The sequence below is a fragment of the Orcinus orca genome, chromosome 8 (assembly GCF_937001465.1).
Source record: "Orcinus orca chromosome 8, mOrcOrc1.1, whole genome shotgun sequence".
NCBI lineage: Eukaryota > Metazoa > Chordata > Mammalia > Artiodactyla > Delphinidae > Orcinus > Orcinus orca.
This window is the reverse complement of record NC_064566.1, coordinates 29,631,472-29,646,676: the sequence shown is the minus strand read 5'-3', so window position 1 is coordinate 29,646,676 and position 15,205 is coordinate 29,631,472. Positions and strand designations below refer to the sequence as shown.

The 15,205-nt window shown below is 38.9% G+C and overlaps 1 protein-coding gene across 5 annotated transcripts in view; it reads left to right on the top strand.

The window, feature by feature from the left end:
- Positions 1–15,205, top strand: part of METTL15 (methyltransferase like 15) — a 203,453-nt gene that overhangs the window by 146,322 nt on the left and 41,926 nt on the right. For 4 of the 5 annotated variants that reach the window (XM_049714235.1, XM_004263948.4, XM_049714234.1 and 1 more), the window contains one exon: positions 11,451–11,629. In XM_049714235.1, coding sequence (XP_049570192.1) covers positions 11,451–11,629 — 179 coding nt within the window. The remainder of the gene's footprint in view (positions 1–11,450; positions 11,630–15,205) is intronic. The other variant, XM_049714237.1, reaches the window with a different exon arrangement.

The window sequence follows — 15,205 nt, the reverse complement described above, 5'->3', positions numbered from 1 at the left end:
TATGTAATGGATAATAATAGTATTGAGCAAATGTATCTTGAAAAGCTGGATGGCTTCCAGGTAGATAGCATAGGCTGTAAACTAATCAGAGATGTTAACATATCTGAAGAAAGTTCATGGCATTCAGAAAGGAGGAGTTGGTTCACATGAATTCATAGACAAGGGAAAGTTGGAGATGCAAATATGTTTAATGCTAATCTAAGTGGTATTATGGGAAGAGGGAGTCCAAGCCAATAAATTTGGCCAGTCAGATCCTGGAAGCTGATATTTCCCTGTGATGAAGATGGATGCAAGAGGCTTTCTTAACCTGTTGCCATTTAACACTGGAATCTTACAGAATAGTTAATTCTGTACTACCCCAAGTTCAACAATAGCTTTCAGATCATAATAAGTTTTCATATAGCAGAAAGAAGTTCCCAGCTTCAAGGACTTGCAGGTCTAGCTCTTTTGTCAATTGTATTCTTCACTAGAAGATAATAATGAATTGTCATAAATTATGGTAATATTTATGCAATAAATTATGTTAATATTTTCTTTCTCTCCTGAGTTTAGTCATTTGTAAGTTGGTGATCTCTGGAGGACTGACAAGATCTCTTAACTTTTAATTTGGAGGGGCAGATTTTGTATGTTGGCTTCTTCACTATTTGAATGCATATTCTGAAGCCTCCTAACAGCCTATCAGTTTTCCAGAGTATTGCCCCTTTTGCCTTGTAGCCCTATGGAAACTTGGGTTGGCCAAAAAAGTTTGTTCATTTTCTTCTGTAAGATGGCTCTAGTAGCCCTTAGTTGTCTTTCACTTCATTCGAAACAATTTTGTTAGATTGTATTGTGACAGCTGTCAAATTACCATGCATTAAAAAAAAACTTATCAAAATTGGTGAATTTTTGTGTAGCCATTTAATATTGAAGATGGAAGGAAAAAAACAACATTTTCAGCATATTATGCTTTATTATTTCAAGAAAGGTAAAAGCACAACTGAAATGCAAAAAAAAGATTAGTGCAGTGTATGGCGCTGTGACTGATCAAACGTGTCGAAAGTGGTTTGTGAAGTTATGTGCTGGAGATTGCTCTCTGGACAATGCTCCATGGTCAGGTAGACCAGTTGAAGATGATAGCAATCAAATTGAGACATTAGTTGTGAACAGTCAATGTTATACCACGCAGGAGATAGCCGACATACTCAAAATATCCAAATCAAGCGTTGAAAATCATTTGCACCAGCTTGGTTATGTTAATCGCTTTGATGTTTGTGTTCCACATAAGTTAGCGGAAAAAAACCTTCTTGACAGTATTTCTGCATGCGATTCTCTACTGAAACTAACGAAAACTTCCGTTCTTAAAACAAATTGTGACAGATGATGAAAAGTGGATACTGTACAATAATGTGGAATGGAAGAGATTATGGGGCAAGTGAAATGAACCACTACCAACCACGCCAAACGCTGGTTTTCATCCAAAGAAGGTGATATATGGTGGGATTTGAAGGGAGCCCTTATTATGAGCTCTTTCCAGAAAACCAAACGATTAATTCCAACAAGTACTGCTCCCAATTAGACCAACTGAAAGCAGCACTTGACAAAAAGTGTCCGGAATTAGTCAACAGAAAATGCATAATCTTCCAGCAGTATAACACAAGAACGCATGTTTCTTTGATGACCAGGCAAAAACTGTTACAGCTTGGCTGGGAAGTTCTGATTCATCTGCCGTATTCACCAGACATTGATCCTTCAGATTTCCATTTATTTGTCTTTACAAAATTCTATTAAGGCAAAAAAATTCAACTCCCTGGAAGACTGTAAAAGGCACCCGGAACAGTTCTTTGCTCAAAAAGATAAAGTTTTGAGAGGACTTCCCTGGTGGCGCAGTGGTTGAGAGTCCGCCTGCCGATTCAGGGGACACGGGTTCGTGCCCTGGTCCGGGAAGATCCCACATGCCGCGGAGCGGCTGGGCCCGTGAGCCATGGCTGCTGAGCCTGCGCGTCCAGAGCCTGTGCTCCGCAACGGGAGAGGCCACAACAGTGAGAGGCCTGCGTACCGCAAATATTTAAATAAATAAATAAACTCATTTAAAAAGTTTTGGGAAGATGGAGTTATGAAGAAAAATGGCAGAAGGTAGTGGAACAAAACGGTGAATACGTTCTTCAATAACATTCTTGGTGAAAATGAAAAATGTCTTTTATTTTTATTTAAAAACCGAAGGAACTTTTTGGCTAACCCAGTACACTACTGTTCTATGTGAACATGAGTAAAATAAAATTATGCCTATTATCCACTGAACTGTATTTGAGCAAAATGCTCTTTTAATTTTACTTAAAAGTAGAAAGGTATTAAAAAAAAAACTGCTGAGTACATCCATACTAATCTTAGAATTGTCCTGGTAGAACTGTACATATATTCTATGAGTCTGAACTTACCATCACTAACAAGTTTCATTCTGATGCTTTGTGGTTTGGGCAGTTGAATTAACAGCTAGGTAAGATCTAACAGGGATTTTTCAGTTAGACCAAGAATGATGTTTGGCAAATCTAGGAATGGACGAGATCTAAAGGACAGTGACATTCATTGAGTTTCTCTGTTCCAGGCATTATACTATCTAGTTTATAATTGTGTGGACCCTTAATTCGCTCAACAATTCTGTGAGGTAAGCATTGTTACTTACAGGTTAGAAATTGAGGCTCCAATAGGTTCAAAAGCTTACACAATATGAGTAGCAAGGCTATGATTCTGATCGAGGTTGATCTGACTCTATAGACCAAATCTTCATCCTTAAAGCTGTTTTTGAAGGAGCAAAGCCTGTTGAGATGGAAATAGGCTACCTTATAGGAAGTTCATTGATCTGGGAGTACCATGGCAGCCAAAAAGAAAAAAAAAAGAATCACAGGATCTAGAAAACAAGGTTACACACACACACACGCACACACACACACGCACACACACACAAGGAGAGAGAGAGAGAGAGAGAGAGAGAGATGGAGGTCATGGCGAAATAGGGGACAAGCCAAGGACAACAACAAAATTATTTTCCTGGTGGTACTAGACATGTTAACAAGGTGCAATGTAGTATTTTTAAGGATGGATTCAGGTATTCCTTGGCGACACCACTCTGATTGATGGTCAGGTCTTAAAGCTACCATATCCTTGTTACTTAAAGTCCTTACAGTATGGTACCAACAATCAATCCAATATATTAACTACAGGAGAGAGAACTGTACTATTAGCAAGGCTATCTTTCTAATAATTAAGATCTCAGTTAGCTCATCACTTAAAATTCCTTGACGCATTTCCCTAAATTAAGGTAAATTGGAATGGACTGACAAAGTGAATGCTATTTCCTGTTACTATAATTTATTCTATTTAACCAGAGGTTGGTATTGCTTTTTCTCCTCCACCTGAAATTACCATCTAGGCCTGTTTAATATTGTTTGTTAATTACCAGATTTTACCCCATGGTGACTTTTGTCATGGGTGTATAAGCCCATATTGTTAACAACTTGAAATAATATATGTTATTACTATTAAGGTTGTTCAGTTTTTGTGAGGGAAACTGACCAGCAGTATCTTCCTTTTTAGACTTTCTAAATTCAATTTGTACCCTCATATAAATAGTTGCTTACTTTACAGTATTAGATTTAGTTAAGTTCCTGAGATCTAGGCTCATTTAAATATCAGTCAGTAAGCCTTGTATCTTCTATACTGAAAAAAAAAACAAATCAAGCAGTAATTTAAATTTGAACAAACTAAATCCAAAACATTTTCCATTATTTTAGTTTAGGACAAATCTTTTTTTTTTTTCTTTTACATCTTTATTGGAGTATAATTGCTTTGCAATGGTGTGTTAGTTTCTGCTTTATAACAAAGTGAATCAGTTATACATATACATATGTTCCCATATCTCTTTCCTCTTGCCTCTCCCTCCCTCCCACCTTCCCTATCCCTCCACTCTAGGTGGTCACAAAGCACCCAGCTGATATCCCTGTGCTATGCGGCTGCTTCCCACTACCTGTTTTACGTTTGGTAGTGTATATATGTCTATGCAACTTTCTTGCTTTGTCACAGCTTACCGTTCCCCCTCCCCATATCCTCAAGTCCATTCTGTAGTAGGTCTGTGTCTTTATTCCTGTCCTACCCCTAGGTTCTTCATGACATTTTTTTTCTTAAATTCCATATATATGTGTTAGCATACAGTATTTGTCTTTCTCTTTCTGACTTACTTCACTCTGTATGACAGACTCTAGGTCCATCCACCTCATTACAAATAGCTCAATTTTGTTTCTTTTTATGGCTGAGTAATATTCCATTGTATATATGTGCCACATCTTCTTTATTTATTCATCTGATGATGGACACTTAAGTTGTTTCCATCTCTAGGCTATTGTAAATAGAGCTGCAATGAACATTTTGGTATATGACTCTTTTTGAATTATGGTTTTCTCAGGGTATATACCCAGTAGTGGGATTGCTGGGTCATATGGTAGTTCTACTTGTAGTTTTTAAAGGAACCTCCATACTGTTCTCCATAGTGGCTGTACCAATTGACATTCCCATCAGCAGTGCAAGAGTGTTCCCTTTTCTCCACACCCTCTCCAGCATTTATTGTTTCAAGATTTTTTGATGATGGCAATTCTGACTGGTGTGAGATGATATCTCATTGTAGTTTTGATTTCTCTAATGATTAATGATGTTGAGCATTCTTTCATGTGTTTGTTGGCAGTCTGTATATCTACTTTGGAGAAATGTCTATTTAGGTCTTCTGCCCATTTTTGGATTGGGTTGTTTGTTTTTTTGTTATTGAGCTGCATGAGCTGCTTACAAATTTTGGAGATTAATCCTTTGTCAGTTGCTTCATTTGCAAATATTTTCTCCCATTCTAAGGGTAGTCTTTTGGTCTCTTTTATGTTTTCCTTTGCTGTGCAAAAGCTTTTAAGTTTTATTAGGTCCCATTTGTTTATTTTTGTTTTTATTTCCATTTCTCTAGGAGGTGGGTCAAAAACGATCTTGCTGTGATTTATGTCATAGAGTGTTCTGCCTATGTTTTCCTCTAAGAGTTTGAAAGTTTCTGGCCTTACATTTAGGTCTTTAATCCATTTTGAGCTTATTTTTGTGTATGGTGTTAGGGAGCGATCTAATCTCATACTTCTACATGTAGCTATCTAGTTTTCCCAGCATCACTTATTGAAGAGGCTGTCCTTTCTCCACTGTACATTCCTGCCTCCTTTATCAAAGGTAAGGTGACCATATGTGCATGGGTTTATCTCTGGGCTTTCTATCCTGTTCCATTGATCTATTTTTCTGTTTTTGTGCCAGTACCATACTGTCTTGATTACTGTAGCTTTGTAGTATAGTCTTAAGTCAGGGAGCCTGATTCCTCCAGCTCCGTTTTTCTTTCTCAAGATTGCTTTGGCTATACGGCATCTTTTGTGTTTCCATACAAATTGTGAAATTTTTTTTTTTTTTTTTTTTTTTTTTTTTTTTTTGCGATACGCGGGCCTCTCACCGCTGCGGCCTCTCCCGTTGCGGAGCACAGGCTCCGGATGCGCAGGCTCAGCGGCCATGGCTCACGGGCCCAGCTGTTTCGCGGCATGTGGGATCTTCCCGGTCCGGGGCACGAACCCGCATCCCCTGCAGGGGCAGGGAGACTCTCAACCACTGCGCCACCAGGGAAGCCCAAAATTGTGAAATTTTTTGTTCTAGTTCTGTGAAAAATGCCAGTGGTAGTTTGATAGGGATTGCACTGAATCTGTAGATTGCTTTGGATAATAGATTCATTTTCACAATGTTGATTCTTCCAATCCAAGAACATGGTATATCTCTCCATCTATTTGTATCATCTTTAATTTTTTTCATCAGTGTGTTATAATTTTCTGCATACAGGTCTTTTGTCTCCTTAGGTAGGTTTATTCCTAGATATTTTATTCCTTTTGTTGCAGTGGTAAATGGGAGTGTTTTCTTGATTTCACTTTCAGATTTTTCATCATTAGTGTATAGGAATGCAAGACATTTCTGTGCATTAATTTTGTATCCTGCTACTTTACCAAATTCATTGATTAGCTCTAGTAGTTTTCTGGTAGCATCTTTAGGATTCTCTATTTATAGTATCATGTCATCTGCAAACAGTGACAGCTTTACTTCTTCTTTTCTGGTTTGGATACCTTTTATTTCCTTTTCTTCTCTGATTGCTGTGGCTAAAACTTCCAAAACTATGTTGAATAATAGTGGTGAGAGTGGGCAACCTTGTCTTGTTCCTGATCTTAGTGGAAATGCTTTCAGTTTTTCACCATTGAGGATGATGTTGGCTGTGGGTTTGTCATATATGGCCTTTATTATGTTGAGGAAAGTTCCCTCTATGCCTAGTTTCTGCAGGGTTTTTATCATAAATGGGTGTTGAATTTTGTCGAAAGCTTTCTCTGCATCTATTGAGATAATCATATGGTTTTTCTCCTTCAATTTGTTAATATGGTGTATCATGTTAATTGATTTGCATATATTGAAGAATCCTTGCATTCCTGGAATAAACCCCAGTTGATCATGGTGTATGATCCTTTTAATGTGCTGTTGGATTCTGTTTGCTTGTATTTTGTTGAGGATTTTTGCATCTATGTTCATCAGTGATATTGGCCTGTAGTTTTCTTTCTTTGTGACATCCTTGTCTGGTTTTGATATCAGGGTGATGGTGGCCTTGTAGAATGAGTTTAGTAGTGTTCCTCCCTGTGCTATATTTTGGAAGAGTTTGAGAAGGATAGGTGTTAGCTCTTCTCTAAATGTTTGATAGAATTCGCCTGTGAAGCCATCTGGTCCTGGGCCTTTGTTTGTTGGAAGATTTTTAATCACAGTTTCAATTTCAGTGCTTGTGATTGGTCTGTTCATATTTTCTATTTCTTCCTGATTCAGTCTTGGCAGGTTGTGCATTTCTAAGAATTTGTCCATTTCTTCCCGGTTTTCCATTTTATTGGCATAGAGTTGCTTGTAGTAATCTCTCATGATCTTTTGTATTTCTGCAGTGTCAGTTGTTACTTCTCCTTTTTCATTTCTAATTCTATTGATTTGAGTCTTCTCCCTTTTTTTCTTGATGAGTCTGGCTAATGGTTTATCAATTTTGTTTATCTTCTTAAAGAACCAGCTTTTAGTTTTATTGATCTTTGCTATCATTTCCTTCATTTCTTTTTCATTTATTTCTGATCTGATTTTTATGATTTCTTTCCTTCTGCTAACTTTGGGGGTTTTTTGTTCTTCTTTCTCTAATTGCTTTAGGTGCAAGGTTGGGTTGTTTATTCGAGATGTTTCCTGTTTCTTAAGGTAGGATTGTATTGCTATAAACTTCCCTCTTAGAACTGCTTTTGCTGCATCCCATAGGTTTTGGGTCGTCGTGTCTCCACTTTCATTTGTTTCTAGGTATTTTTTTATTTCCTGTTTGATTTCTTCAGTGATCACTTCATTATTAAGTAGTGTATTGTTTAGCCTCCATGTGTTTGTATTTTTTACAGATCTTTTCCTGTAATTGATATCTAGTCTCATAACGTTGTGGTTGAAAAAGATACTTGACAAAATTTCAATTTTCTTACATTTACCAAGGCTTGATATGTGACCCAGGATATGATCTATCCTGGAGAATGTTCCATGAGCACTTGAGAAAAATGTGTATTCTGTTGTTTTTGGATGGAATGTCCTATAAATATCAATTAAGTTCATCTTGTTTAATGTATCATTTAAAGCTTGTGTTTCCTTATTTATTTTCATTTTGGATGATCTGTCCATTGGTGAAAGTGGGGTGTTAAAGTCCCCTACTGTGAATGTGTTACTGTCAATTTCCCCTTTTATGGCTATTAGCATCTGCCTTATGTATTGAGGTGCTCCTATGTTGGGTGCATAAATATTTACAATTGTTATATCTTCTTCCTGGATTGATCCCTTGATCATTATGCAGTGTCCTTCTTTGTCTCTTCCAGTAGTCTTTATTTTAAAGTCTATTTTGTCTGATATGAGAATTGCTACTCCAGCTTTCTTTTGGTTTCCATTTTCATGGAATATCTTTTTCTATCCCCTTACTTTCAGTCTGTATGTGTCTGTAGGTCTGAAGTGGGTCTCCTGTAGACAGCATATATATGGGTCTTGTTTTTGTATCCATTCAGCCAATTTGTGTCTTTTGGTGGGAGCATTTAGTCCATTTACATTTAAGGTAATTATCGATATGTATGTTCCTATTCCCGTTTTCTTAATTGTTTTCTGTTCGTTATTGTACGTCTTTTCCTTCTCTTGTGTTTCTTGCCTAGAGAAGTTCCTTTAGCATTTGTTGTAAAGCTGGTTTGGTGGTGCTGAACTCTCTCAGCTTTTGCTTGTCTGTAAAGATTTTAATTTTTCCATCGAATCTATATGAGATCCTTGCTGGGTAGAGTAATCTTGGTTGCAGGTTTTTCTCCTTCATCACTTTAAATATGTCCTGCCAGTCCCTTCTGGCTTGCAGAGTTTCTGCTGAAAGATCAGTGTTAACCTTATGGGGATTCCCTTGTGTGTTATTTGTTGTTTTTCCCTTGCTGCTTTTAATATGTTTTCTTTTAATTTTTGACAGTTTGATTAATATGTGTCTTGGCGTATTTCTCCTTGGATTTATCCTGTATGGGACTCTCTGTGCTTCCTGGACTTGATTAACTATTTCCTTTCCCATATTAGGGAAGTTTTCAACTATAATCTCTTCAAATATTTTCTCATTCCCTTTTTTTTTCTCTTCTTCTTCTGGAACCCCTATAATTCGAATGTTGGTGCATTTAATGTTGTTCCCGATGTCTCTGAGACTGTCCTCAGTTCTTTTCATTCTTTTTTCTTTATTCTGCTCTGCAGTAGTTATTTCCACTATTTTATCTTCCAGGTCACTTATACATTCTTCTGCCTCAGTTATTCTGCTATTGATCCCATCTGGAGTATTTTTAATTTCATTTATTGTGTTGTTCATCGTTGCTTGTTTCATCTTTAGTTCTTCTAGGTCCTTGTTAAATGTTTCTTACATTTTGTCTATTCTATTCCCAAGATTTTGGATCATCTTTACTATCATTATTCTGAATTCTTTTTCAGGTAGACTCCCTATTTCCCCTTCATTTGTTAGGTCTGGTGGGTTTTTATCTTGCTCCTTCATCTGCTGTGTGTTTTTCTGTCTTCTCAATTTGCTTATCTTACTGTGTTTGGGGTCTCCGTTTTGCAGGCTGCAGGTTCGTAGTTCACGTTGTTTTTGGTGTCTGTCCCCCGTGGCTAAAGTTGGTTCAGTGGGTTGTGTAGGCTTCCTGGTGGAGGGGACTAGTGCCTGTGTTCTGGTGGATGAGGCTGGATCTTGTCTTTCTGGTGGGCAGGTCCACGTCTTGTGGTGTGTTTTGGGGTGTCTGTGGACTTATTATGATTTTAGGCAGCATCTCTGCTAATGGGTGGGGTTGTGTTCCTTTCTTGCTAGTTGTTGGCACAGGGTGTCCAGCACTGTAGCTTGCTGCTTGTTGAGTGAAGCTGGGTGCTGGTGTTAAGATGGAGATCTCTGGGAGATTTTGGCCGTTTGATATTATGTGGAGCTGGGAGGTCTCTTGTGGACCAGTGTCCTGAAGTTGGCTCTCCCACCTCAGAGGCACAGCACTGACTCCTGGCTGCAGCACTAAGAGCGTTTCATCCACACGGCTCCGAATAAAAGGGAGAAAAAGTAGAAAGAAAGGAAGGAAGGAAGAAAGGAAGAAAGAAAGGAGGGAGGGAGGAAGGAGGGAAGGAAGGAAAGAAAGAAAGAAGATAAAATAAAGTTATTAAAATAAAAAATAATCATTAAGAAAAGATATTTAAAAAAAAACGGATGGATAGAACCCTAGGACAAATGGTGGAAGCAGAGCTATACAGACAAAATCTCACACAGAAGCTTACACATACACACTCACCAGAAGAGGAAAAGGGGAAAAAATAATAAATCTTGCTCTCAAAGTCCACCTCCTCAATTTGGGATGATTTGTTGTCTATTCATGTATTCCACAGATGCAGGGTACATCAAGTTGATTGTGGAGCTTTAATCCGCTGCTTCTGAGGCTGCTGGGAGAGATTTCCCTTTCTCTTCTTTGTTCTCACAGCTCCTGGGGCTCAGCTTCGGATTTGGCCCCGCCTCTGCATGTAGGTCGCTGGAGTGCATCTGTTCTTCGCTCAGACAGGACGGGGTTAAAGGAGCAGCTTCTTCGGGCACTCTGGCTCACTCAGGCTGGGGGGAAGGAGGGGCACGGAGTGCGGTGCGAGCCTGCGGCGGCAGAGGCCGGCGTGACGTTGCACCAGCCTGAGGCGCGCCGTGCGTTCTTCCGTGGAAGTTGTCCCAGGATCCCGGGACCCTGGCAGTGGCGGGCTGCACAGGCTCCCCGGAAGGGGGGGTGTGGATAGTGACCTGTGCTCGCACACAGTCTTCTTGGTGGCTGCAGCAGCGGTCTTAGCGTCTCATGCCCGTCTCTGGGGTCCGCACTGTTAGCTGCAGCTCGCGCCCGTCTCTGGAGGTCCTTTAAGCAGCGCTCTTAATCTCCTCTCCTCGCGCACCAGGAAACCAAGAGGGAAGAAAAAGTCTCTTGCCTCTTTGGCAGATCCAGATTTTTCCCCGGATTCCCTCCCGGCTAGCTGTGGTGCACTAACCCACTGCAGGCTGTGTTCACGCCGCCAACCCGAGTCCTCTCCCTGCGCTCCAACCGAAGCCCGAGCCTCAGCTCCCAGCCCCTCCCGCCCTGGCAGGTCAGCAGACAAGCCTCTCAGGCTGGTGAGTGCTGGTCGGCATCGATCCTCTGTGCGGGAATCTCTCCACTTGCCTTCCGCACCCCTGATTCTGTGCTCCCCTCTGTGGCTCCGAAGCTTCCCCCCTCCGCCACCCGCAGTCTCCGCCCGCGAAGGGGCTTCCTAGTGTGTGGAAACCTTTCCTCCTTCACAGCTCCCTCCCACTGGTGTAGGTCCCGTCCCTATTCTTTTGTCTCTGTTTATTCTCTTTTCTTTTGCCCTATCCAGGTACGTGGGGAATTTCTTGCCTTTTGGCAGGTCTGAGGTCTTCTGCCAGCGTTCAGTAGGTGTTCTGTAGGAGTTGTTCCACGTGTAGATGTATTTCTGGTGTATCTGTGGGGAGGAAGGTGATCTCCGTGTGTTACTCTTCTGCCATCTTCCTGACCTCTAAGGAGAAATCTTCATAAGCCATAATTACTTCTTTTTGAGTTAAAGGCTAGTAAAGCATTTTAACTTTCTGCTGCCCTTGACCTTAATGAATGTCACACACAGTTCCACTTGCCATAATCATGGGTATTTGAAATGGAAAATCTATTTCATTTGTGTAAGATTTCAGTCTGTGACTTTAAAAACCTCATAAGACCTCTTAGACTATGTGTGTATGCCTGACTTTATGTCTCAGTACTCTGAAGTTTCACCTCTTGTCAATGAAAACTGACGTCAGTGAAGTAATTGGCTCTTCTTCTTCGTAGGTACCCTGACATGCCCACCGCAGCTGATGTTGTGAACGCTTTAGATCAACAGGCACTTGCATCCATCCTGAGAACATACGGGGAGGAGAAGCACGCCAAGAAAATCGCTTCAGCAATCGTTCAGGCACGCAGCATCTACCCCATCACCAGAACCCAGCAGCTTGCCAGCATCGTTGCAGGTACCCTCATTAATTCTGAACAGTGTCTGAGAGAAGAAAAAAAAAAAAATATATATATATATATATATATACATACATAAACACACACACACATCTATGTGTATATATATATATATAGATATGAATTCCCCCAAACTCCCAGAGGGATTCATTTGTACTTGAAAGCATGCAGGATAGAATCTTGCCTATCCTTCTCTTATGCCACCTTTCTTTGGATTTGCAAGCTTCCCCCCTCCAACACCTCTCCCCCACACAATTTTTAAAAATATACTGTAGTTTGCTGATTAGTTTAATAATAGAAAATTTTTGTGCATGAGGTGATTTATCATTTGTGCCTACCAAGGTGAAACATGGAATGACAAGAGCAGAAGAATTTCTCTATCCATTACAGTGGTTGATAAGCATCCTGTATAAGATATGACATTACCTCTCTTAGTTTCACATTTCTGCATTTTAATATTTTGGGCAAAAGGAGAATTGCATTGCCCAACTGCTAAAATAAAATCCAGTGACTCATACATCTATTCTAAACAACCAGCTAACAAAGGGTATGTGATGTATAGGTTATTCCACTTTGTGAATGCTAACTAAATCAGCCTGAGGGGCTTATTGAAACATTTCATCTTTTCTGCTGTTCACCACCATAAACCTCTTGAACCTAAGTATAGCTAGGAGGTGCTTTATTATAGCCTTTCTGTCTGAAGCCAAAGTTGTTTCACAGCTGTGTTCCATGATGAAAGTTTTCAAGGCAAAAATATAACTCCTGAAGTTATTTAACAGAATTCCAGTGGTAAATTCTTCATCTTGTTGGACCATCTGAAACTCTACATCATTTTTATTTACCAAATGTAATAAGAATTTTTTTAATAGTTCCTATTAAGTTCTTTAAGTAGCTAAAGATGTAGAAAAAAGGAATATTTGTATAGCTTGTAAAACGAACATAATATTAGTTGCCTCTATCTTATTATCATACATAGTTTAAGGAATAAAACTTAATTATAAATTCACTCAGATTGAGATTTAGAGGTCATGTAGCAACTATTTTATAACAATTTAATAAAACTATATTCTATTTAGTTATTAAGAGTTGACCAAGTCTTTAATTTTTTAAGCTGCATACCTCAAGGCCTCAAAGCCCTTCCAACTTACCACTGATATTCCTGTAGGAAAGTACGAGTAAAATCTTGCAGGTTATGTGAGCATAAAATATTCCATGATTTTCTTCCCCAAAACGTTTATCCTAGCAGGCTGACATCACATTCACCCTGTCTTCTGTCCCTTGCTTTCTTCCTACTCCATACTCACTAACACGTCTCCACCTTATCCTTTCTGTCATTCTTTAACTAGCTGTGTTCTCTGTCTCCCATTTTGGAAGGAAGAGCAGTGAGAAGTCACTTTTTTTTTTTTTAATTGATAAGAAAATCCAGAATTTTCTGTGCTGAAAATGAGGACTTGGGGTAGAGGGCATCCTAGAGATCATGAAGTCAAAAACCTCATCTGATAACTGAAGAAACTAAGGCTCAGGAAGGCTGTGCAATTTCCTCAAGAGTACAGTGGCAATTTCAATGCTAATCTAGAATTTGGAAGTTCATGAATTTGAGGCATCATTAGGAATCTGCCTTTAAGAAATTAAGCTAACTTTTCTGTCTCAGAACCCTAATCTATAAACTTGGGGAAATAACACTGTGGTATTAGATAGAAATTATTTGAAGATGTAGAATAGGTACATAAGTATTTTCAGAAGGATTATGATGTGAAATGCATATTAGGGCTATGAAAAATGATATACTAAAAATGAGAATTTTCATGTACGTGTAGATAAAACCCAATTTTTGTAAATGCCATTAAAAATTGAGTTCTCTATAATGAATCCATTTTTAAGGCTCAAAGCAGCCCATTTTAATACAACTTTATTGATGATAATGTAATTCTTTGGAGAAGGGAAAAACAGAAAAGAATGGTTTTCCATTTTGTGCTTATTTATTCAAAAAATATCTTGGAAGAGGCTGCTATATACCAGGCATTTTACTAAGTACTGAAGGTAGAATGGGGAGCAAATCAGATAGAGCCTTTGTGTTCATGAAACTTACAGGCTAATAAGTGATGGAATAAAAACATGGGGTAATAAACTTGTACTTATAGTAGAAACACTCTTTTTTTTTTTAACATCTGTATTGGAGTATAATTTCTTTACAGTGATGTGTTAGCTTCTGCTTTATAACAAAGTGAATCAGTTATACATATACATATGATCCCATATCTGTTCCCTCTTGCGTCTCCCTCCCTCCCACCCTCCCTATCCCACCCCTCTAGGTGGTCACCGAGCTGATCTCCCTGTGCTATGCAGCTGCTTCCCCCTAGCTATCTATTTTACATATGTCCATGCCACTCTCTCACTTTGTCACAGCTTACCCTTCCCCCTCCCCATATCCTCAAGTCCATTCTCTAGTAGGTCTGTGTCTTTATTCCTGTCTTACCCCTAGGTTCTTCATGACATTTTTTTTTTTTTAGATTCCATATATATGTGTTAGCATACGGTATTTGTCTTTCTCTTTCTGACTTACTTCACTCTGTATGACAGACTCTAGGTCCATCCACCTCACTACAAATAACTCAATTTCGTTCCTTTTTATGGCTGAGTAATATTCCATTGTATATATGTGTCACATTTTCTTTATCCATTTATCTGTTGATGGACACTTAGGTTGCTTACATGTCCTGGCTATTGTAAATAGAGCTGCAATGACCATTGTGATACATGACTCTTTTTGAATTATGGTTTTAGCAGGGTGTATGCCCAGTAGTGGGATTGCTGGGTCGTATGGTAGTTCTATATTTAGTTTTTTAAGGAACCTCCATACTGTTCTCCATAGTGGCTGTATCAATTTACATTTCCACCGACAGTGCAAGAGTGTTCCCTTTTCTCCACACTCTCTCCAGCATTTATTGTTTGTAGATTTTTTGATGATGCCATGGCATATATTCTATAAACTCTAATTTTATTTTTATTAAAATGAAGTAAGAATTTAAAGATACTTACAAAGTAATCTGAATGAGCATATTTTCTAGATTTTCATTATTTTTGTCTTAATAATTACCTCACCCACATCTAATTTGATTGCATATTTATGTGACTCACCTTTATAAGGAAAGAGTTTCCAAAGTCTCCAACTTAGTATTCATGGAAACAGCAGCTGTCTTTCCTTTTGCATTCATATTTCACCAGTTCATGTGATATTTCATTAAACTATGTATTGACAATATAAGTGCTCTGGGCTGTAAGCATACAGTTCTTTTGGTGGGAGCACGACTATATGGAATTTTAGATAGTAGAATACAATTTGTTTAGTAGAGAAAGGGATTAATCTGTCAAGTACATTAAATAGAAGTCTCTTAAGAGAGCTGCTTCATAAGGAAATATGGGAAGCAATGGAGGGCCCAAGAAGGTTTCTATATTAGTTCCATAGTACTGCTGTAACAAAGTACCACATACTAGGTGGCTTAAAACAACAGAAAGTTCTTCTTCCACAGTTCTAGAGGCTAGAAGTCCCAAACCAAGGTATCAGCAGGGCTCTG